The following is a 26,310-nucleotide window of genomic DNA, read 5'->3' as shown; positions in this document are numbered from 1 at the left end:
CATGAAGCATACTCATGGCACTTTCAACAATATGCCTATGTTTTCGTTCAGCAATCCCATTATGTTGAGGGGTGTGAGGGCAGGATACCCTTCTTCTTATTCCGTTTTTTCGAAGAAAAGAAATAAAATCACGGGATGAGAACTCCCCACCTCCATCACATTGGAAAAATTGAATGGACTCGAAAAATTGATTTTTAACTAAAGAAAGAAAATTTTGAAACAGAGAGAACACTTCCGACTTATTTTTCATGAAATATATCCAAGTGTATCGAGAATAGTTATCAACAAAAATTAGATAATATCTGCTCCCGGATCCAGAGACAATTGGAGCGGGCCCCCATACATCAGAACAAATTATCTCAAAAGGTTTTGAAGCTCTCTTATTAATGGAATGGAAAGGCAATACATGACTCTTGCATGAAAGACAACTGGAACACTTATGACTGCTCTCATCCCAATTGAGATTTTCTTTTGGAATGAGATTATTAGAAACAGGTTTTTCAATGAAATGACTCTCACAATGTCCTAATCGACTATGCCACAAGAATGACTTATTACATTCAGAAATTCTAAAAACATTAGCAGAAGAGGATAAACATGACTAGTGAAGACTTCGAATTCAAATGAACCGGGTAGACAGCATGACATAGAGCTTCTTCAAAGACATACATATTGTCTCGTCTCTTTCCTTCAGCGAATGTTTCCCTCGTGTATAGGTCCTTGACCTACACAGGGAAGGGAGTGAATTCAACTGAGGCATTATTATCATCAATAAGTTTAGAAACAGAGACAATATTTTTCTTGATGTCAGGAGCATGCAGAACATCAGAAAGAGTAAGAGTGGAATGTGACATGGGAATGACAATTTTTCCAACATGAGAAACAGGATGGTGGGATCCATCTCCAGTGACAAACTTACTTTTTCCAAAATAAGGAATAGGGTTAGAAATTTTACCTGCATCGCTTGTCACATGAGTCGCTGCCCCTGAGTCAACAAACCAAGTGCCTTCATCACTCTGCTTCAATTTCAACTCTAACAAGGCAGATATCAGCAGATCTTTAATCTCTCCACTGTCTCTGGTATTTGTGAATCTTCTTTTAGTTTCTGTTTGTGGACCCTTTCCTTTATTCTCTGGATTGTGCCAACAGTTCGCCTTGATATGCCCCTTTTTGTTACAAAGGAAGCAAGTAGGGATGGATCTTGGTCCTTGCACATGAGCTAACATATTTGGAGTGGAAAGTAGACCACGCCCTCCATATCCACTTTACCCTTGTCCTCCTCGTCCCAGTCCTCTACCATAAGTCACGCCTGTGGCAAAAAGTTCTTGAAAATTTGGATGAGTGTGACTTTCTTCAGAGAATCCCTTCAGAGTCATTTCATACTGGATCAATTTGGCTCGTAGCTCATCGAAGGTAGGAAGGCACAATAGTGAAGTGACTATCATATTGTAGTCAAATCTCAATCCACTCAGAGTTTGTTGCACCATGTCATTGTCACTTACGACACATCCTATAACTGCAAGTTGATTTGTGATGATCTTTGTCTCGTTCAAATATTCCATGATAGTCATGGAGTCTTTCCTTAACAACTGAAATTCCCTTTTTAGAAAACTCATCATTTCTTGAGAAACCTGCGAATACGTCTGAACAAGTCGTTCCCAGAGTTGTAGTGTTGTACAATTGTCGGGAATGGCAACAAGTACCTCTTGAGACAAGGTTGAGGTGATGTACGCAACAACTGATTGATCTTTCCTTTCCCAATTGAGAAATTCTATATTTTTGACATACACGATCGAACTCGCCCCTTGATCATCTTTCTCTTCCCTCGGAACAAATTCTAGTGGGACTGGAGTGGTTTCATCCAGGTGACCTAAGAGACCTTAGCTCCTTATAAAAGGAATGATTTGTCTCTTCCAAATCAAGAAGTTCGAGGTATTCAACTTTTCAAAAACGAGTTGGTTGAGAAAACTTGGAAGAGAGATTTGATTGAGAGGAATAAGGATCCATAGAGAGTGAAGTTCAATAAGAGTGTTCACGAAGTGCAAGAGTTCTCACACAATGCTCAGCCTCCTTTTTTTGTTGTCAGAATCAGGGAATAGAGAGACTGAACCCCTCCACTCAGAGTTTGTTGCACCATGTCATTGTCACTTACGGCACATCCTATAACTGCAAGTTGATTTGTGATGATCTTTGTCTCGTTCAAATATTCCATGATAGTCATGGAGTCTTTCCTTAACAACTGAAATTCCCTTTTTAGAAAACTCATCCTTGCTTGAGAAACCTGTGAATACGTCTGAACAAGTCGTTCCCAGAGTTGTAGTGTTGTACAATTGTCGGGAATGGCAACAAGTACCTCTTGAGACAAGGTTGAGGTGATGTACGCAACAACCGATTGATCTTTCCTTTCCCAATTGAGAAATTCTATATTTTTGACATACACGATCGAACTCGCCCCTTGATCATCTTTCTCTTCCCTCGGAACAAATTCTAGTGGGACTGGAGTGGTTTCATCCAGGTGACCTAAGAGACCTTAGCTCCTTATAAAAGGAATGATTTGTCTCTTCCAAATCAAGAAGTTCGAGGTATTCAACTTTTCAAAAACGAGTTGGTTGAGAAAACTTGGAAGAGAGATTTGATTGAGAGGAATAAGGATCCATAGAGAGTGAAGTTCAATAAGAGTGTTCACGAAGTGCAAGAGTTCTCACACAATGCTCAGCCTCCTTTTTTTGTTGTCAGAATCAGGGAATAGAGAGACTGAACCCCTCCACTCAGAGTTTGTTGCACCATGTCATTGTCACTTACGGCACATCCTATAACTGCAAGTTGATTTGTGATGATCTTTGTCTCGTTCAAATATTCCATGATAGTCATGGAGTCTTTCCTTAACAACTGAAATTCCCTTTTTAGAAAACTCATCCTTTCTTGAGAAACCTGCGAATACGTCTGAACAAGTCGTTCCCAGAGTTGTAGTGTTGTACAATTGTCGGGAATGGCAACAAGTACCTCTTGAGACAAGGTTGAGGTGATGTACGCAACAACTGATTGATCTTTCCTTTCCCAATTGAGAAATTCTATATTTTTGACATACACGATCGAACTCGCCCCTTGATCATCTTTCTCTTCCCTCGGAACAAATTCTAGTGGGACTGGAGTGGTTTCATCCAGGTGACCTAAGAGACCTTAGCTCCTTATAAAAGGAATGATTTGTCTCTTCCAAATCAAGAAGTTCGAGGTATTCAACTTTTCAAAAACGAGTTGGTTGAGAAAACTTGGAAGAGAGATTTGATTGAGAGGAATAAGGATCCATAGAGAGTGAAGTTCAATAAGAGTGTTCACGAAGTGCAAGAGTTCTCACACAATGCTCAGCCTCCTTTTTTTGTTGTCAGAATCAGGGAATAGAGAGACTGAACCCCTCCCCTTTTATGCACTCTAGAAAGTTGATACTGACGTGAGAGAAGACTTTTTCCACGTTAAATGTATTTTCAGACAATTAGCAAAAAAAAACTTTAAATATATTTTTAGACATGCAGCAAGGGATAAACAGGGAGAAAGCAAGTCAGCAAGAATACATTTGAATATGTAGAAATAGATGTGTGGAGGACTAATATCAAAAAAGAATGAAATAGGGCACATGATTGGTCTGATGTTTCACGTGAATCGATTTCAGCGATTCACATGAAATACAGCCACTCTTTTTTTTTTAGGATTTGAGTTCACGTGAACCTCAGATCAAGAGAGAAGTAAAACCCCACGTGAGATGTGGGTACACAGAAAGAATCAGAAAAGGAGATAAGAATAAGGGAAGAAAGAAAAAGGAGAAGAGTAGAAAAGAGGAAAGAACGAGAAAACCTCAAAACTTCGATTGTTGCACCTGCTGGAACCTTTTTTTTTGCCCTCAGACAGATCTGAGCTCTGATACCATGTTAGAATTCCCTCTGCACCTGTATTTGGGAAGAGAGAGAGAGAGACGAAGAGAAGAATGCGAGAAAGGGGGCATGCGGCAGTCACGATTTCTAAATAGAAATCGTGACCTAAAACTTTGTATTTATTTTACATTACAAGGGAGTGGATCCGGGTCTGGTGTATCCAGACCCGATTAAAAGAAAAGGTTACAATGTTACAATTACACTGTACTGTATATAATCCTGATCGGGTCGGATCCTCCTGTACATAATTTGGATCGGGTAAAAGATTTCCATGTACCTTTTTCAAAGGTGTGGTTGGTGCTAGTAGTAGTACCGCGGGCAAAAAAAGAAGAGGAATAAAAGAGAGTTCTTCGAGAGGAGGTGGAGCTAGAGGCTCTATTAGGAGATTTTTTCCTTCTAGGACTGCCCCTGGGATGTAACCCGACATTCGTACTGCTATGACTCCTCAATATTTAGTCGAGCAGGTGAATGTCGCAGTTGGGAGATGATTTTATGATGCATACATTACTTTCAATATGGCAAATTAACTTCATTTTCAGGCCATGGCAAATGCCATAACCAGTATTTGGCCTAGATACAAGATAATTTTATATCATGCTTTGAGAGAAAAAAATTTAGATGCTAATGTGAATAAAGTGAAGGCTTATTATGATGAGAATAAGCAGTCATGAAGAGAGACCATCATGACAGATGGGTGGACAGACAGAAAGTCGAGGACTTTGATCAATTTTCTTATTTATTATCCCAAATGAACCATGTTTTTAAAATCAATTGATTTGTCTTATATGCCCAAGACATCAGATGTATTCTTGAGGGTTTTTGAACAGGTTATGGAAGATGTTCATTCTCAAAACATTATACAATTCATTACTGATAATGCACCGAATTATAGGGCAGCAGGTAAAGAATTGGCAGAAAAGTACGGGTCACTATTTTGGATCCTATGGGTTGCCCATTACATAGACTTCATGCTTGAGGACATGGATGAGATACGACATACAGTTGAATGCTACCAAGAAATTACAAAATTTATTTATAATCATGCATGGGTTTTGAACTTAATGAGAAAGTATACTAATGGTGCTGAATTGATTCATAACGCAGTTACTAGATTTGCTACAAATTTTGTTACAGTGCAAAGTCTTGTAAAGAATAGAAAGGCACTTAAAAAGATGTTTTTTTCAATTAGGTGGAATGCATATTCCCATTTCAAAAAAAAAAAGCCAAAGGAAATTGTAGATATTGTATTTAGAAGTGAATTTTAGGATTCATGTGTTAAGTTGTTGAGAATAAATATACCTTTGGTAAAGGTGCTTTAATTGGTTGATAGTTATGTCGCATGGGTGCGGGTGCGGGCGCGGGTGCGGGTGCGGGGATTCGGCACTTCCAAAAAACCCGGGTGCGGGGGTGCGGCAGGGGCAAAAATGTAATAAGTAATATATATATATATAAAGGGGGTTGGGGAATAGGCGGGGTTTTTTTTTTAAACTTTGCAGCTGTCAGCTGCTGTCAGCAGCTAACAGACAGCTGTTGCAGCTGTCAGCAGCTGTGCTGACAGCTGTCAGCAGCTGTGCTGTCAGCAGCTGTGCGTGAAAAACTTACTTTATGCTAGTCTGTCAGCAGCTGACATACTAGCATAAAGTTTTTTTTTAAAAATTTTGAAGCCCATTTGGGCAATTTTTTTTTTAAAAAAATGGACATTAATAATCTTGGGTGCGGTCAATGCACCCAGGATCGAGTTGACCGCACCCGGTGCGGCACCCGCACCCGCGTCGAGTCGCGTCGACGCGGGTGCGGCACCCTCCTAGCCGAATCCCTGTGACATAGGTTGATAGCAAAGACAAACCAGCTATTTGTTATCTCTATGAGGCCATGTATAAAGCAAAAAAGGTCATCAGAGACAATATAAATAGAAAGAAAAAATTTGTATTTGCCCATATGAAACATCATTAACCATAGGTGGACTGGGCAGCTTCATCAACTTCTTCATGTTGCAGCGTATTATTTAAATCCTGCATTTAGATACTTCCCTACATTTAAGATAGACAGAGAAGTCAACAAGGGTCTCTTAGATTGCATTGAAAGGTTGAACCCTGATTATGACATTTAAGATCAAATTTATAAGGAAACAAAAATTTATGAACAATGCATTGTATGATATATGGAGAGTTGCAGCAATGCAAAATCATACCACAATGCACCCAAGTAATTTATTTGTCTATTTCAATTTTTATTTCATATTATTATTTATTTATGATGTTTTGTATGATTGTATGATTTGCTGTCACATGGGTGCGGGTGCGGGTGTGAGTGCGGGGGTGCGGCACTTTCAAAAAACCTGGGTGCGGGGGTGCAGAAAAAATATAAAAAATTATATATATATATATATATATATATATATATATATATATATATAAAGTCCAAAAGTTGGACATAAATGACCTTGGGTGCGTTGACTGCACCTAGGGTCAGGTTGACCGCATCGGGTGCGGCACCTAGTTGGAGAATCCCTGTGACATATAGGGCAAAAAAAATTTCTTGGCAAATTTTTTTTTAAGTTCGAGAATTGGGACCAAAATGACCCTGGGTGCATTGACCGCATCTAGGATCGGGTTGACCGCACCCGCGTCGAGTCGCGTCGACGCGGGTGCGGCACCCTGCTAGCCGAATCCCTGTGACATAAATGATTTGTATCAGTTATTGTCTTATTGATTTCTCATTTTCTTGTTTTTTCAAACATATAGTGGACTAAGTTTGGAAGTGATGTTCTAAACCTAAGAACTTTTGCTATTCTCCTAAGTCAAAAATTCAGTTTAAGTGGATGCGAAAGAAATTGGAGCATCTTTGACCAAATTCATTCAAAGCGAAGAAACATATTAGAGCACAAAAGGCTCAATGACCTCATGTACGTTCACTACAACCTACGACTAAGGCAAAGGTAATTTTAAAATTATAAAGTTTATTTATTGTATTCATGTACTATTTAATATTTTTTTATGTATACAAAACTTAACTAATTTTAAATTTTCATGTTATCTTTTTAGGCAAATACAAAAGTTGTCATCAAGGAGGCACAAAGAGCAGTTTGATCCCATTAGTTTAGATAACTTCGATGTATTGGATGAATGGATTCAAGAAGAAGCAGACCCCTTGAATGAAGAGGACATTCAATAGATAAACATGGAGGGAGCTCGGGACATAGATGACGAAGACCCCACATATATTGGAGATGATTTGAATGTCGAAGGAGGAGAACAAAATAAAGATGAAGAACAAAAAGAAGATAATGAAGATAATGATTATTGACGGTGTACTTCTTAAAAACTTGGTTATGTATTATAATTTGTAACTATTAAGTATTCATAATTTTTTTTTAATGAATCTTATGGCATGTTCTTAATTGAAGATATTACTATTTTGCATTGTTTTTGTGAGATTTGATGATTGATGATGTGTTATACAACTCATAGAGACATAAATGTCTCACATGTGATTTTATGGTTGCATTGCATTTCATCACTGTTTTGTGTTATGATTTTATAGAATTTTTCTATTTTTTATGATTTTCTTTAGAATTTTTTTTTCAAAATTTATTATTTTTTACGATACGATATGTATCTTATTTTGAGCCCAAACAATATGGGTTACGATACGATACATACAACCTTGGTTCTAACCATAGCCACAAATATCTGTATCGGCTATATCTCGATGAGGTATAATATCACGATATTTTCAAAATATTGGTGATATCCGTGACTATAATTCCAACTACCTAAAGGAAGATATTATTACCAAATAGTTATTAAACGAAAAACATTTCAACCTAACATTTTAAAAAATAAATATAAAATACATGTATTTAGATTCAAAACAAATATATATATATATATATTTGAAACAAGAATGACTTTGATTAATTCATATATATGAAGTGACGATGGTTAAATTTCTCAACAAAACATAGAGATACTATAAACTTAAACAATTTTAAAAATGAATTAGATATGCACCTTAAGCAATAATTTTAAGATTTTAGAAACATTAGTACAATAGCCATTAAGGAAAACACAATGAATATACTTCAAAATCAATTTTTAAGAATTTCTTGTTTAGATAATTATAACCATAAAAACAACATATTTTTCATAAATTCTGACCATAGTAGAATTTTGATCTCTAAAAAAACAAGTACATATTAGAAATACAAGAGAGTGTTTTAAAGGCTTACAATGAGATACAAAGCAAAGTGGTCACTTATGGACCAAGAACACCCTTATAATGAAGACACACAACTCACTAAGAGTGACAAGCACAAAATATAAATTGTTCTCATTAACAAAATGCTTAAAGAAACACATATTTAGACATAAAATATCAATAAGATATAAACAATTTTGCAATAATGTCTCAAAGGCTTGGATAAACATTTCAAATAAGATATCACTCATTAATTATACTAAGCAAAACATGACAACATGTATATCAAATGTAAGAACTCAAAGGAATTTACAATAAACAAGAAATTGATTAAATTCATACAAAACAAGTGCACAAGGATCATATATCAATATGAAAAATCATTTATTCAAATTTCAAAATAACAAGATACCCATGATCACTAAGACCCTAACCACATATAATTTTTAATACTACGTAAAGTATTCTATGTTTCACACAATAATACATCAAAGAGAAAAGAAAGAAATTCAAACACAAGTTAAGAAAAATCTCATAAAATCATACTTGTGAACTATGTCACATGGGTACAGGTATGGAGGGTACGACAGGCAATTTAAAAAAATGTGAGTATGGGGACATGGCTATATATATAATAGAGAGGAAAGAGTTTGGGTCTGGATCCTATATACAAAAAAGTAAAAAAAAGACTAAAATGCCCCTGATGGGTATTACTTATTACAACAAAATTATGCATATTCATTATATTATGAATATATATATATATACATATTCATATTTTACTATATGGTACGGAATGTTGGGCTACCAAGAGACATCATATTCAAAAAATGAGTGTAGCTGAGATCAGTGTTTTAAAACTCGCTGAGTCAACTCGTTGACTCGGCTGACTCGGCTCGGCTCGCCCCTCCAGCGAGTCAACCCGGCAAGGCAAACTCGGTTTGCCAAAACTCGGGCTTGACTCGGCCTGACTCGGCTTGACTCGGCTTGACTCGGCCTGACTCGGGCGAGTTTTGGGATGTTTGAATTTTGAAATTTGTTTTTTGAGTTTCAAATTACAGTTTCGAAATATATAAGTACATATATTTTAACAAGGGTTACCCCCAGATTTTGTATAAAAAAGAAAATAAAAAGCATTTAAATCCATAGAATAAAATCGCCATGTTGTTCGAACTACTGTTCACCCTGTGTTATCAACTTATTCTAGCAAAATATTTTGAAGAAATGATTCTCACTATATATGGCAGGTCAACTGTGCCCTATGGGAAGTCACATTTAGGTTTCATCATCCATTTGTTATGTGAACAAGCATTGTACATATTCAAATATTAGTAGTCTTTTTATAGTTGTGCCATTAATATATTTCCTGCATAGTTTTATACATGAGAGAAAATTGCTTATTTATGTTGATATTGGGCATTCTGTAAACTTTCAATATGCACATATATCCCTGTTTTACATTTATGGATTTGTTAGAGAGGGAATCAAAACTTTTAAAACAAGCTAGCATATATGATTGGCCATTTTAGGAACCTTAGGTAGTAGCAGATTGAACTCATGGTGACCAAATCCTCTAATTCAAGTCATGAATTAGTCAAAGTGCTTGTATAGATATCAAATTCGATTATTCAAGCAAACCTCTATAGCTCTTTGCAGTTGTTTTTATATTCTTACAGACATTTGGAGACTATGTTTACTCAAAAGCATGGTTTCAGACAAATTATATATTGTTTTTCTTTTAAAATCAAAAGTTAACAAAACCCGGTCCGAGTCACCGAGTTGACCCGCCGAGTCACGAGTCAATAAAGAACGAGTCGAGTTCCGAGTCACGGGTTTTAAAACCTTGGCTGAGATGTGTATGCTTAGATGGATGTGTGGAAATACAATAAAAGATAAGATTCGAAACGAGGAGATACGTAAGAAGGTAGGCATTGCATCCATTGAAAATAAGATGAGAGATAATCGTTTATGGTGGTTTGGACATATTTGGCGAAGGCCTAATGATGCTCTAGTTAGAATGATGGAGAAATGGGAAAATATATTAGTTAAAAGAGGTCGGGGTAGGCCTAAGAAGACTTGGATGGAGATGATAGGAAAGGATATGAATGCTTTGAACCTCACCAAGGACATGGCATTGGATAGAAATGATTGGAGGAGAAGGATTCATGTGGAAGACCCAGAATGATTTTCTTTTTTTGGTTCATATCGCCGACCCCAATTGTTTTGGGATGAAGGCGTAGTTGTTGTTGTTGTTGTTGTATATACATATTTTAACAGTACAAGCCACACAACAAGATGTCATTTTCGATTATGCAAAATATTTGATAATGAAGAAGAGTGATAAGTCTTGTTGTTTTGAGTTTTTTTATTTTTTTAGTCATATAGTGAACTGTTATTGACTTTATGAGTTTATATAGTGAATTTCAAGTGATGAGACTTGTTGTTTTGAGTCTTTTGACTTTTGTAGTCATGTAGCAAACTATGCTTCTAAGTCCTATCATCCTATGATCTATGTTACTGACTTTATGTAATGAATTACTAAACCCTATTTCATGTTAACAACATGTCAATAGTCTAAATTTATTTTTATTTAATTACTTGATTTTAATTCTTGTACTCATTTTTAAAATGTTTTTTTCTTGTATTCTTAATGTTTAGATTTTTCATTAATTTTTTGTGTTTTGTAAAATACAAGTGATTTTTCTCTCATGTTTTATGATATGATAAAATACCAAGGTTACCGGAAGTGCCATAGGACATGAAGAAGTGCGCTTCCTCGAAGCGCATTTCGGAAGCGCAAAACATGCTGGTAGGGGTGGCAATCGGGTCGGGTTGGTGGGTCGTGTCGGCGGGTCAGCATACCTCAACATGAACCCAACCCGTTTATTAAACGGGTTGGCTGTGGCAAACACAAACCCGACCCATTTATTAAACGGGTAACCCGACACGACACGGTTAACCCGTTTAATAAACGGGTTGGCGGGTAGGGTTGGCGGGGGGGTAAACCTGACCCGTTTATCGCAATATTTTAGTCACGATATTTTCCCCGAGAATGGGATTTGCGAGATTGCTTTGTGCGGGCACACAGAATCCGTTACCATTTTCTCTCCCCTTCTGTTATTTGACTGATGTTTCCTTTCCATTGGCTTCCTTCTCCTCTCTGTCTCTTCCCTCTTGCGAAGACGACGATGACCGTCGATACGGCGACGAAAGTCGCTCTGGACCGTCGATGCTCCTCTCCTCGTCTTGCGGCGACCCAATAACAGCTCTTCTGTCTCCCCTGCTTCCGATTCCTCAGCCATCGGATCGTCCGATCGTGCGGGCGAGCTTCGTCGTCATGCCTCTCTCCACCTTCCCCCCGATTTTCGGAGGGTTTTGGCTCGTCTAGGACTTCTCGTGTTCGTTTGGTTCTGATTTCAAAAAAGTTCCGACGTTTTCTGATTCATTTTCTGGGGTTAGGGTTTCTCATTTTCGTTTGTTTCTGGTTTCTTGATTGGTGTATGTTGAATTCCGACGTTTTCTGATTTGTTTCTAGGGTTAGAGTTTCGTGTTTCCGCGAAAAAAGAGGGGAAATTGGATTTTGGGGGTTTCTAGGGTTTTCCGGTAAGGATTTTGGTGGTTTTGGTGGATCGAATGGATGACTGAAAGGTTTCTAAGATGCTATTGTGGATACCGGTGGAAGATCAGATCCACCACCATCGGGATCGAAAGAAGGACGATGAGGAGGGGCTGCTTCTGACAGGGTTGATGCCGATGGAGAACGCCAACCCGTGACTAAAATATTACGATAAACGGGTCGGGTTGGTGGGTCGGGTTCGGGTAAACGGGTTGACCCACCCGTCTAACCCGTTTATTAAACGGGTCAGACGAGTTGGCATACCCCTAACACGAACCCAACCCGTTTAATAAACGGGTTAGGCGGGTCGACCTGTTTACGACACAAACCCATTTAAGACAAACCCGAACCCGGCTAAGAAGCGGGTTGGCGGGTCGTGTCAGATTTTGCCACCCCTACATGCTGGTAAGCACCAAAAAATGGGAAGCGCACTTCCCCTTCTTTTTTATTTTTTTGTTTTTCATTTTTGTTTTTTGTTTTGTTTTTTCTCTTTTTTCGGTTCTGATTCGCTTCCTAGGTCGCTTTCAGTCCGCTTCTCTTCTCACTTTCGAGACAATTTTTGTCTCGCTTCCTGCTTCCTGCTTCCGCTTCCCTCTCCTGCTTCCCCGACTGTTATCCCGAGCCCTTTTGATATGGGTTTTGATATAATATTTACAACACAGCTTCCAATACACCTTACAATGTGCTTTTTACATTGATCTAGATCAAAGAACAAATAAGCTCTTTTGAAGACTTGAACACTTCAGTTGATGTGCTTCACCTTTATAGGGAGCATTTTTTCCTCTTCTAGCAAAGCATGATTCTCTATAGTTTGGCAATATAAATCTAAATTGTTGGTATCACACTTTCAATGCATTAAAGCACCATTCTTACTAATTGGCCACATGAGTATATTATTGTTGTTTTATGTTAAAAACATTATTATGTTTTTCATGTTTCTCATAACTCATGGTTCCTAACTTCCTACTTGTTCCTCCAAGCAATAATTGTGTTCTTTTTCAATTGATTCTCATGCAGCTTCTTTGTTGTTCTAACGTTCAACATCTAGATCATTGATTCCCACTTTGGCGACAATTATATAGGCAGATAGAGTCATAGGCTTACTAGTTAAAATTCCTCCTAGGTCACTTACACTACCTAGGTGCGTACCATCTAGAAACGCCGTGGGGAGCACAACAATGTTGGTATTTTATATTTTCCTTTTTGTAGTGTTTAAACCAGGGTTACCGGAAGCGCCTAGCTAAAAGGGGAAGCGCGCTTCCCCGAAGCGCGCTTCGGAAGCGAGAAACGTCGCGCTTCCGAAGTGTGGGGGGAAGCGTCCCCCTTTTTTGGGAAGCGTGTTTCCCTTTAATGGGGGACACGCTTCCCATCACGCTTCCCCCTCGCTTCCCCTGTTTTTTCAATTTTTTTGTATTTTTTATTTTTTATTTTTATTTTTTTTCGCTTCCCCCTCGCTTCTGAGACGCTTCCTAGGTCGCTTCCGAGACGCTTCCTAGGTCGCTTCTGAGACACTTCCCGAATCGGTCCTAAGTGGTCCCACGCTTCCCCGCTTCCTAAAATTTTGAAAGTGCCTCGCTTCCCGCTCCCGCTTCCCGTATCGCTTCCCGCTCCCGCTTCCTCAACTGGCAACCATGGTTTAAACATTAGAATCAGTTTTTGGTTGTATATTTAGAAACATTTAAGGCATTTATTTTTTCTTGTTTTTATACTTTGTTTTAAGTAATTATACTTTTTTAACCTATGCCCTGCAGGTCAATAGTTATCAACAAACATGGTATGATGGGGTAGTATATCTGATACTAATGTGTTGCAGGTCAGAGATCAAAGCAAAGAACCCAATAAAGATGGGCAAATTGCTCAAAGTTATAAGTCAGGTTGATGCTCCAAAAGGTGGTATTGTGTTTTAAGATAGTTAATAGGTTATAACTTGATAGATCTCGAGCCTTATGTCACATAGACATAGGTATGGGTACGGGTTTGGGTGTGTGTACGGAAGGTACAGTACAACAATGCTTGTAAAGGTGGTTATAAGTGTGAGTGTGTGCGTGTGTATGTGGAATAATGAGTAGCTCCTAAACAATCTTATCTCCTAAACCGTCCTAAAGGTCTTCAAAGGAAAAAAAAATCACGTTTTTGCTTAATCTAAGCTCATAGATGTCTGTATAAATTAGTAGAGAACATGTGTTAGATTAGGCAATTTTTCATTTTTATAGGCATATTTAGAGCAATAAAAAACCAATGCCTCATATTGCACCAAAACTTGGTGAAACAGAAATCAAGATTTCTCATCATCATCGAGATCAATTCAATCCAAAGGATGGTTTTAGTGAATAAGCAATGATGAAAGCATCTAAAAGGTTAGGATTAAGCAAAAATACGTGCAACTATGCTTTTTAGAAGTGTTTAGGATGGATAAGGAGCTACTCTCTCTCTCTCTCTCTCTCTCTCTCTCTCTCTCTCTCTCTCTCTCTCTCTCTCTCTCTCTCTCTCTCTCTCTCTCTCTCTCCTAGGAAGGGTTGTGATCGGGAGGGGGTCAAGGGGGAGACCACCCCTTTGACCATGTAAAAAAGAAAAAAGGATATGGATATTGGGTATGAGCCAGACCTGTCCAAATCCGCTCAAACGCCTACCCAAGGGCATACATATTGCCATTCCCTGACCTGAGTATGATGACATGGGCATGTCATCCCCCCTAGACATGCCCATGTCACTTTAGCTCAGGCCTAACCAGACATATTATCCCCAAATATGGACTGGAGGAATCATACCTGATTAGAATAAATACTAGATCTAGATCAAATACATCAGATCTGGATGGACCTATATGATCCACATGCAGATCTGCATGAGTGAAACCCATATTTCTAAGAATCCAGATCTATTACTGACCTATAAAAAAGATTCTAATATTGTGGGTCCATCCAACTGGAACCAAAACGAATTCAAATGGAAGGGCACCACTACAAAAACTAGAACCACATCCATTACGATAAAAAATATTGGTATTCCTAGCAAGACAATGCCAATCAGAAGTCCATATTTGGACGTGACAATGTAGTATTAGAAGGTTACATCCAGCAGACCTCTGGCCAATAAGAACAACTAAAGAAGAAGAATGTTGATGACGATGATGGTGATGATACTACTAAGGGAATAGGGGAAAGCAAAAAAAAAATCAAGATATCCCAGAGAATAAAATCAAATACCTTTGCATCAGAAAGTTGCAAATCAGCAGATCTGATTAGGGAGTCTTTTTCTTCTATCTGACGCTTTAAATCTTCAATATCCATCAGAACTAAGTTGAAACAGTTAATTGATTCTTCTGCAGATTTCAATACTTCATCCTTCTCTACCAACTTCTTCTGCAGCTCCTCCACCTGTTGTCGCAATAGAAGCAGCTCTTCCCTTTCCTTTTCAGATGCCAATGACTTTGATTTTGATGTTAAAATTGAAAAGTCATCAGCAGAAACATCTTGGTTATCTCTATTAGTGTTTTTTTCAATGTTTTGCCCAGGGTCCCTTTGCTTTTTGACGGAGACAGCTTGAACTGGGTTCCTTCCTTTTGGATCAGCCATCTGCAAATGAAAGCATGGAATGTAACAGTTAAAGGCAATGTTACTATGTAAGCACACACACTCATGCACATTTCTTTTAGGCAACGAAGTATATGAATAGAACCAGTGACAAGGAAATGATCATTAGTTCTGCTTTGGAAAAAAAGAAGCATCATTTGTTTGTCGTAGTCAAGCTCAGATGGAACAGAATATTGCGGTGCTTAGAATGATGCAAACTTTTGTCCACAAAAACGAAATAATATCAGCAGAAAAAGCTTCACTCCATTCATTCACCCTTGCAGTGCATACGATATAAGCTTCAAATGAAATGTTTATGGTTCAATCAGAAGCACAAGTCAGATCACCCAAGTAGATGTGGGTGCCAATCCAATCAAAGCCCCAACTACTTCCTGAGTCTGGTTCATCATGTATAACATTTTTCTCTCTTCTCAATCCATTCTCCTTTCTGCATGAACAGTTCACTACAGACAAAAACTCGGCAACACTAAAGAACAAAGTTGGCACAAGGGGTTCAGCACCATTGCTCATAGATAAGCCGACTATCAAGACCAACATTCTCAAAACTTCAGCCATCCCATATTTCTGATGTTTTTTAAAGGTACATATATGACCGCATTCTATCTTAGAAGGACTCGCTCTCATCATAAATCTTGGCAACCATGTTCAAAGTTAGTCTATCTGTGATCCGTTCAAGATTCCATTAGGCTGTATTCATGACTTCCCCCTATTTTTTCCTTTATTTTTCTTAATTAATTGGTTTCGCTTTTTTTGTCTAGTTTCGTAGTATAGCTACGGATGCCCCCAATAGGATTCGAAACAAAGATTCTGGGTTGAGATCGTACAACTCTAGCCGGTCCAACAATCTTATTTGACCCTGTATTCATGTTTACGAATACACATTCCGTGCATGCAATCGAATCCAAAAGAAACAAACAAAGGAATAAGAAGAAGAATATGCATAACGAAACAGGAATCGACCAAACGGATACAAAATCTAAACTGTTCAATTACCTTCTTGGAATTAAGGTCCTTAGAAGGCGTCTTGGTGTAGATTAGAGATGCCCGGCGAGTGAACGAAGTGTTCGATCTTCGATCCTTCAACACAAAAACCCACCAAAAAAAGATCAAAAGTTGAACTAAAGAAAAATAAAACAATAAGAAACCCGAAACTCCCAACCCTTTGACCGCGAAACTCAAAATTGAAGCACAATCTAAAGAAAGAAAACCCAGCTCCCCATTCTTCGAAAAAGGTGCAAAATTCATAAACCGAAACTCAGACCGCATCAAATCTAGAGAGAGAGAACGACCAATTTTACAAAAAAAGAAGAAGAAGAAACTGCTTCTTTCTCTCGTGTCTTATCTTACCATGAGGGACTCGATGAGCGGGACCATCTCCACTAGATTCTTGAAGAGCAATCTGTCGAAGTTCTCATTTGATGAGGAAGAAGGTGGTGGTGAAGAAGCAGACGAGCCCTCCTCGGGCGGGAAAAGGCGATCCATTGGATTTTCAAATTCCAAAGAGGAAATCCAAATCCTTGATTTTCTCCTTCTTGGGTGGAAGGAGACCCTGAAAAATATAGAGAGAAAATCGGGGACCTCTCGCCCTTGTGTTGGGCAGATTGCAGTCTCCGGCAATCATCCACTTTTTGTGCTTCTACTTTGGGGGAGTGATGATTTTACCAATATACCCTTGCCCTGGTAAGAAGCTTTTCATACTGATGCACTATTTTTTTTAAGAAAAAATGTATCCTAACTTGGGCGTAATTACAAATACAGCCCATCTTTTAAAAATTTACAAATACACGATCTATTAGTAAATAATTTTCAGTTACCTCCGTCCTTTATCTGAAGTAAAACCAAAATTCGAAAATGTTAGACGGGTTTGTTAACAAGAATATCCATACCCATACCCATACCCATACCCATACCCATACGGTAAGTGGACGTGATCCAAATGAGGCAATAGGGTGTTAATGACGTGTTCCTAATCCAAAAGGAGTTGGCACTCAGACTTGCTATGAGGATGGAATTCTTCAAGGTAACAAAGAGAGGGAAACGTTGCAAAAAATCATGTATTGTGAAAATTTTGAAAAGAGTAAAATCCTCATAAATATTGTACATAGTCTTGTCGAGATGAAATAAGAAAAGCGGATCCTTAACACTCAGTGTAGCAGAAACCGAATCACGTTATATTGGCTGTCTTTCTTTTGTAGTGTGTTTTTTTATTTGATGGTTTAAAAACGATCATATTGTCCCTGCAAAATGCCTTGTTTTAGGAAATACCTAACAAATTTGAAAATTTCTCTAGTATATCCAATACTGGCTATCTTTTTTTAGACATTTTTTTTTTCTTTTGCACATACGAACCTGCTGAGGTTTGCACTATATATATAGATATGTTACAGGAAGTTTGAAACCATTCAATAAAAAAGAGATTATGCAAATATAATATAGTAAGACACTTACAGTAGGACCTTCCCAAATACAACCCCCGACACTCACTTAAGTAAATATCTCTCAAGGAGCTTCGCTAAGGTGTATGGCATTCGCAGTCACCTGTTGCAAATGTCTCTCACATTCGCACTTTGATGAGACCTCAGCAAATACAATACAATATTTACAAATACAGTATGACCTTCATGAATATAAGTTGTGAACCGCTTTTAAGTAATACTTCTCGAAAAAGTTCACAAATGTCTACTGATATTTGCAAAGATGATTTGTGAATGTCCTCACTCATTTGCGGACGTCCTCGTGACAATAGCAAGATGATTCGCGAATATCTTTTATATATGCAGATCTTGTGTCTCATTTGCAAACTTTTCACATTCGCACAATGGACATAAATTTACAAATTTTTCAAGACTTTAATGTGAATCTTTTAATATTTTTGTGAATGTTTGTATAAAACTCCCCTTCGACAAAATCGTCGGAGGGGATATTAAAAAAAAAAAAGAGGGGGAAAGGGGAGACTCGTAACGGATTGGGGGGATGAAGATAAACCTCACCCCCCCCCTCACCCCATGATCAACGGGGGTTGAGGTTATCCTCACCCTACCATGAGAGCTATAAATAACCCTCATGGTTCGCCTCCCTCACCATCGATCGAGCAAAAATAGAGGAAAATGAGTTGCAGAAAAAAGATTTGCAAAAGATCTTACCAAAAATTTGGCCGACGATGAGGTAAGATGTTTTTCCTTCTTTTTTTTCTAAGCGAAAAGAGAGCTGACAGCCATGGCTGTCGACGAGCTGCAGAGAAACAAAAAAAAAGAGGGGAAAACCCCGACCGAGAGAGAGAGGGTCGTCTGCAATAGAGAGGAAGGGGAGGGCCGGATATGGCTGTCGCCCCCCTTTCATTTTTCTTATATATTTTAAGTGGATCGGTTTGAGTGCGACCCAGATCGAACCAGGTATGTTTAAATATATATATATATATATATATATATATATATATATATCGGGTCGAACAGGTTCAGACCAAATTGGTTCTGACTGAACCAGTTTAGTTTGAGTCGGTTCAGATAGAACCGGTCTAGATCGAAATAGTTCAAACTGAACCAGTTTGAATCTAACTGGTTCAAATCAAACTCGTTCAAGTGTGAACCAGACTGAGTCGTATCTGACTGGGTCTCGGATCCAAACTGGTCTGATTTGGATCAGACCGAATCTGGATCCAGTCTAATCCAGTCAGTATGGACAGATCCAAATAGAACTGGATTCAGAGAGATATGTGTTTAGATCTAAACTGACTGTTCTAGATCCAGAATAGAACTGGATCTAGTTCAGATCAGTACTGGATTTATATCAAAACTGAATCTGGATCCAACTGAATGAATTAATTAATTCTATATCTAGATCAAAACTGGGTCTAGATCCAGATCAGTAATGGGTATGGATCCAGTCAGACAATTTTGGATCTAAATTAGAAATAGATCTAGATCGAGTTATGATTTAATTTTGAATATTAAAAATAATTATCGAAATTACCAAAGTACCTAAGATCCATTTTGGTAAAATAGGCATAACTTTGCACTCTGAACTCATAATCGAGTGAGGTTTGGTGCATTGGACTCGTATCGTAGAGGAGAATCTTTGTATTTTCTGGTTTTGGTCAAATGAGGGGTACAAAAATTGATGTCTCACGAGTCAATTTAGGAAGGGTATTTTACTAATTTTGTTAAAATATAAAAAGTGATATGTATTAATACAAATATGCTTGTGTAATGATAAGATCCTACTATTAGAATCGCTTGAGACTTGATTGTGACCAAAACACAAGAATCATATTCGAGGTAAAGGATATTATAAGTTTAATAAACACTTTTGTGTTGCACGTTATTGTAATGTTGTGAATTAGCATGAGAGCTTTTGAGTGTAAATATGATGTGTATAAAATGACTATGCATGATATTATTAGATAATTACATACACATGTTAGTCGTGGTATGTCATGCATATTAGAAAGATATTATTTTGTGATAGCATATATGTGATAAATTATTAATAACATGCATTATAATGAGATTGTGTTTAGACTTGAGTCCCTCTTATTCTATTCATGTTATATGAATAAATATATTGAGATTAACATACATAATCCCTTAAATCTCGGAATTGAAAACCTGTGGTAAGGGCTACCTAGTTTGCGACTAGAGTCTAGTCACCATAGAGAGTGTGACACCAATGATTTAACGATATGGTGATCCTAAATCATTATGTGCTTAGTATGATATAAGTGTGAACTCTAATGTCATCCCAAAATTAAAAAGTGAGATCTATCATGATCATTTTATGATAGCACTTATGAGAAAACGAGTGAATTACGAGTTTGAGAATGTGGTTCAATGTGTTGAATTTAATGATTAGGGTTATACTCACACAATGTTTGAAACTCTAGACGATCATAAATAACCATCATGATTAGGATGTAGTATGAACCATACTGAAATTGAGATTAAGCCTGACCTCCCGGTGGAGTCTTCTTTTTGTTTCACTGCAGTGTCTGGTGGTACGGAGATCAATGAGAGTGTATGGTTCATTATCTAGCCAACATATAAAATTGGGGTGTTCTACGTGGGTTGCTACACCCATACATGTCTATAACTGGTATAACCGACCTAGGGTTACTTTGGTGTGATAAAGTATTTAAGAGAGTTAATGAGGGGATAATTAAAACATACAAACTTGTGTGGTGGGTCAAAAATTAAACTCAAACTAGAGGCTTAGAGTCCACTACAGTTGTAAGTTAAAATATTTATTTGCTTATAATTATTTCTTATTGGGTTATAGAGTCACTCTCTGTATAATTACAATTGTAGGTTTCAGGCACACTAGCACAAGCATGACATGATCGACTACTTCTTCGACAAAGCACTTGGTAGTTTTTATTTTTCTTGTCATTAAACATTTATGTATTTGTTATTTCTTATGCTATGAATGATGAACATTGTGAAAGAAAGTGAGTTATTGAAAAAAGAATGAAAAAACGTTTTAGCCATGTTTTCTCTGTGTGAACTTTATATGCCTACCAACCGAACTTGAAATCCTGAGGTCCTAGATCGAGGTATTACAAAATGGTATCAAATTCAGGTTTACACAAAAAGGTTCATTATTCATAACGAGTTCAATGACATAAAATATGATATAAGTCTCTACTTGATAAAGACAGATTAGTGATTAGGTTGTTTTGTGATTAGGAATTGCTAGCGAGCACGATAATCATAAAGACCCTAGAGTACAAGACCCTTCTGAGCCACCTGTCATTGGGAGAGAAGCATTCATTGCTGCAATGATGATGGTTACTGAAGTCATGACAAGTATGACTCGAATAGTTAGAGAGTTGACACTACGACTCTAATCAATTTACATCATAGCCGAAGATAGAGATGTGTATCGACATCACTATCTCGACACTACTTACGGGCAATAGCCACAGCCCTACGGGCGAGGGACTCACTAGTCCCATCGTTAGAGAGCTCAGTCAGTACGCGGGTGAATGACGAGGGATTGACTGACGGCTTGAGAAGGAGTCACAAGGAGAGCATCTCCTAGCGCAAACTTTACATCTTAGAGAGGGTCTCATATGACCAGTACATGGGAACGACATATGTCCTGAGCCAGCTATGTGGCTGCCATGAGTGCAGCCAATCAAGGAGTTTCAAATCTGGTCGGGGAGTTTCTTTATGAAGAAACTATAAGAGTGGCAATTCAGGTCGCAAAAGCAGCATGTCAAGCTGTTGAGGAAAACGGAAGCAGGCCAGGGCTAGTACAGGGCCGAGCAAGCAACATCGAAAAGTAGGCAAGTATAAAGATCTCACTAATGATTCTGCCTCACCTACCTATACTCCTGCTTCGACCCCATACAATATGGGTACTCTTTCTGTGGCTAAAGATCCCACTATTGATCCCGCCTCACTTACCTACACTCCTGCTTCGCCCTAATATGGCTTAAATGTTCTTGGTATGACTTGCCCTCAGCAAACACAAATGAATTCAGGGAGAGAACCAAGCTTCAGATGGATTGAAGAGTGATATGATGTCATATTTAGCAATGCTTAGCATTAGTTAGTCTAGTTCGATCATTTCTATTTTGCTTTGCTTTCTTCTTGCTTGCTTAATAATATTTCATTTATGTGTACTCAGATGATTAATGAAACAAAATAAGATATTTTTAAATAATGAGTGTTATAATTGGTTGCATGTGATGAAATCTTGTGCGGGTATAAATGATTTAAATAATGACAAGCATATTACATGATAATTTCAATGTAGTATACATGATCACTCATAGGGGAACATCCTATCTATCTATGGACACTATAACTTTCAGATGAGAGATGGGGCAGCTCGACACAATGGCTGGAGATGGGAGCGCCTTGGCGGACCATCCCAAAGAGCACCTTCATCATCCTCGTCCTCGAAAAGTACACCAGTTTAGAGAGCATCTTCATTTTTTCATACCCCTTAGAGGCATGCTCCACGTGGAGGTAGAGAAGAAAATATAGAGATTTCACAAGGATCGCCAATGAGAAGCATAGCAGGAGAAAGCACGAGGATATCTCCTGAGGATACCATGAACCATATTTTATAAGAGATCATGCAGGCGACCCGAGCTCAACAAGGTCAACCCCAAATGATTATTTCTGGCATCACCTCTTGGGCTTAAAGGTTTAAGTACATGCAACTTCCACTTTTCGACGACACTTATGATGACGTCGCTGCTAAGAATTGGCTCATGCAAGTGGAAAAAGCCTTAGATGTCATTTAGTGTCCTGAGGATCATAGGGTATGGATAGCAATGTCGAATTTGACTAGCGATGCAGAACACTGGTGGAGGTCAATCAGAGACACCTTAGAGCATGACACATATTTGCCTTATTCTACCTTTGTGAGAAGGATCTATAGGCAATTATTTCTAAAGTGTTAGAGTGTGGAAAAAGAAGAAGAATTTAGGAAGCTGAAGAAGGGTGATATGATTGTAGCCCAATACACAACCCGATTTAACTCTCTTTTCCATTTTGCCAAGTCTTTGGTGGTGAATGAGAAAAAAAGTGCAGATGATTTGAGAGGAGCTTGAGACCCAAAATTCTGAGGTTGGTAGGGTCACAATAGATAAAGAAATACAGTCAATTCATGAACTACGCTTCGAAGTATGAATTTTGGGAGTTGAGGATGAAAGAGAAGCTCCAGGAGAAAGAAAAGCCTAAGATTGAAGACAAAACCAAGCACCACAGTGGTGACATGGCAGAGTCCTCTCGAAAGAAGATTCAGTATAAAGGGAGATTCCAACAAGAGCACAAGAGGCAATATAGAGGCCAAACCTAGGGTAGGCAAGTCAAAAATGTGAAAGGCCAACAAGCTAAGAGGCAAAAGATTTAAAAGACTGCCCAATCAGAAAGTGCATACAGGACTTGTGGCTTTCAGAGGTGTGAGTGCAAGTTTGACCTAAAGAATGTCAGGTGCTTTAACTTCCAACATATGGGTCTTTATACCAATGATTGCCTATAACCTGATCGGAGAAACAATGCACCCCCGAAGCAGAACCCCGTAGTATCAGGTCGCGCTTATGCAACTACTCTTCAAGAAGCTCTTGCCAACCCTAAAGTGGTTGAAGGTACACTTCCTATTTCTGGTATTCTAGCACATATATTGTTTGATTCTAGAGTTACACATAGTTTCACTACTTCAACTTTTAAAAAATGGTTGTCAATTACACCTTCACGATTGATTGTTTCTTATTTGATAGAAACACCTATAGGCAAGTCCACCATAGTGGACACTGTATATAACAATTGTATAGTAAAAATAAAAAAATGTGAGTTGCCTGTAAACTTATTGCAACTTAATTTCAAAGATATAGCTATTGTTCTTGGCATGGATTGGTTGTTGGACAATCATACCACCATTGATTGCAGAAAAAAGTGTGTCAGTTTTCAAACCCCCTAGACTCCAACTTTCACATATCAGGATGTTAAGAAACTACCCAAGCCAATGATCATATCTTGCTTGAAGGCCAACAAATACATTCAAGAAAGATACATTGGATTTCTAGTATACATAAAGACCGAAGGGAGAGAAGACCTCACATTATCAGATGTAAACATAGTTCATAAATATGCTGATATTTTTCTTGAGGAACTACCAGGTCACCCTCCTTATCGAGAAATTGAGTTTCATATCGATCTTATTCCGAGAATAATGCTCATTTCAAAAGCTTCTTATCGGATGAGACCTGTAGAACTTAAGGAACTCAAGAAGCAACTGCGTGAATTATTGGAGAAAGGTTTTATTCGATTGTCAGTATCTCCTTGGGGTGTTCCAATTTTGTTCATCAAGAAGGACAAATCACTATGAATGTGTATAGATTATCGGCAATTGAATGTAGTGACCATCAAGAATAAATATCCATTGTCGCGAATTGATGATTTGTTTAATCAACTTTAAGGAGCTATATATTTCTCAAAGTTAGATCTAAGATTGGGTTATCATCAGCTAAAGATTAAGAAAGAAGATGTGGCTAAAAGGATATTCAGATCAAGATACAACCATTATGAATATTTGGTCATGCCTTTTAGTCTGACTAATGCACCAACAACCTTCATGGATATGATGAATAGAGTTTTAAGACCATATTTGGATAAGTTTATTGTGATATTTGTTGATGGCATTCTCATTTATTCAACCACGAGGGAGCAACATGAGGAACACCTGAGGATAATTCTGTAGACACTCAGAGATCACCAACTCTACCCCAAATTCTCTAAGCGTGTATTTTGGTTAGAGCAGGTATCCTTTCTTGGTCATATTGTATCTAAAGATGGAATTATGGTAGATCCTACAAATATTGAAGCAGTCACCAATTGGGTTGGACAAAAAAATCCTACTAAGATTCATAATTTCTTGAGATTGGTTGGGTATAAGAAAGATGTAAAGTTTGAGTGAAATGATAAGTGTGAGCAAAATTTTTAAGAGATAAAAAAGTGTTTGACCATTGCTCTAGTGTTGGTCTTACTTTCTAGATCCAGAGGTTTCACTATTTACAGTTATGCTTCTCATAAGATATTGGATTGCGTTCTGATGCAGCATGGTAAGGTGATAGCTTATGCATCTCGCCAACTCAAAACACATAAAGTCAAGTATCCGATGTATGACTTGGAGCTAGCAACGATTGTATTCGCTCTCAAGATATGCAGATACTACCTGTATGATGAACAGTTTGAAGTTTTTACTGACCATCAAAGCCTTAAATACTTATTTTTGCAAACAAACTTGACCTTGAAACTGAGAAGATAGCTGAAATTTTTAAAAGATTATGATTTTGAGCTAAAATATTACCTTGGAAAGGTGAATATAGTCGCTGACGCTCTTAGTAGAAAGTCAGAAGTATTAGCCAGACTAGCAAACTGGGATTTATTTTCTACAGTCGCACATTAGAAAGCAAAAGCTCAATGCTTACCAGATCGATTACTGTTTGTGCAAACCACGTTGATGTCAGAATTATGTGAGCAATTTAAGGAAAAGCAACCCTTAGATCCAGAGTTAGCTCAAGTGAGAAAGAGTATTTCAGAAAGTGCAGAGTCAGATTATATTTGTGAAAATAGGCTTGTATTTGCGAATATACTTATTTTATAAACTATAATCTATATTTGCGAACATAGACTTCTATTTATGGATGTCATCCGTTTGCCAACTATAACCTATATTTGTGAACATAGACTTCTATTTGCAGATGTCCTTCGTTTGTGAACTATGACCTATATTTGTGAACATAAGCTTCCATTTGCAGATGTCCTCAATTTGCTAACTATGACATATACTTGCAAATATAGGCAACATAGTCATCTATCTACTGATGTCCTTTGTTTGCAAGCTATGACCTATAAAGTTAGGGCGCACATTTGTGGACGTGCATTCAAACTTTATGCAAGTTTTTAGTGAAAGGAGGTTTGCATGGCATTTGTGTGAAGGTCATGATGTTCTCCAATATGTGACATAAACTTGCAACTAGTTATTAAACATGTGAAGGTAAGGACATTCAGAATATATATTTGCAAATGTCATACGTATATTTACAAACATACGTATATCTTGACTTTAAGTGAGTTTTTAGTTAAAGAAAGTTTGCAAGACATTTGCACGAATGTTAGAACTGCTATAAATGTATGGAGCAAATCTACTGAGCTAAAACTTTTAAATTCTAGAAAGTTTGCATAGGGATTGTGAACCTCGGAAGAGGAGCATTTGATATGCGAATCTCCTTTGTTGGAATTTGACTTAGCCAAGTTAGTAGATTCTTTTATGTGGATTATATCAGGTCTGCAAAATGTTATGTGAATCTCCTTGTTATTGAGATGTTGTGAGCTTTGTACGACATATGTATTTATTGTGAGAACATCAACAAGTTCACTTGTGCGAAAGGTAAAAATGTCCTAAAAAGTCGAGAATCAAAATTTTGGGCATTGGGAGGTTTTTGGCAAATTATGAAGCATTTCCG

The 26,310-nt window shown here is 37.7% G+C and overlaps 1 protein-coding gene across 2 annotated transcripts in view; it reads right to left on the bottom strand.

The window, feature by feature from the left end:
• LOC149812969 (protein MICROTUBULE BINDING PROTEIN 2C-like) overlaps positions 1–16,927 on the bottom strand; it is a 42,477-nt gene extending 25,550 nt beyond the window's left edge. For both annotated transcript variants that reach the window (XM_089990859.1, XM_089990860.1), the window contains exons 1-3: positions 16,683–16,927; positions 16,329–16,412; positions 14,949–15,317 (exon numbers count right to left, since the gene is read on the bottom strand). In XM_089990859.1, coding sequence (XP_089846985.1) covers positions 14,949–15,317; positions 16,329–16,412; positions 16,683–16,817 — 588 coding nt within the window. In that variant the 5' untranslated portion in view covers positions 16,818–16,927. The remainder of the gene's footprint in view (positions 1–14,948; positions 15,318–16,328; positions 16,413–16,682) is intronic.
• Between the last annotated feature and the right edge of the window lie 9,383 nt (positions 16,928–26,310).

Source organism: Nuphar pumila, chromosome 16 (assembly GCF_984573655.1).
Source record: "Nuphar pumila chromosome 16, dmNupPumi1.hap1.1, whole genome shotgun sequence".
NCBI classification, from domain to species: domain Eukaryota; kingdom Viridiplantae; phylum Streptophyta; class Magnoliopsida; order Nymphaeales; family Nymphaeaceae; genus Nuphar; species Nuphar pumila.
The sequence above is the reverse complement of the archived record's forward strand: the minus strand, read 5'-3'. Positions and strand labels throughout refer to the sequence as shown.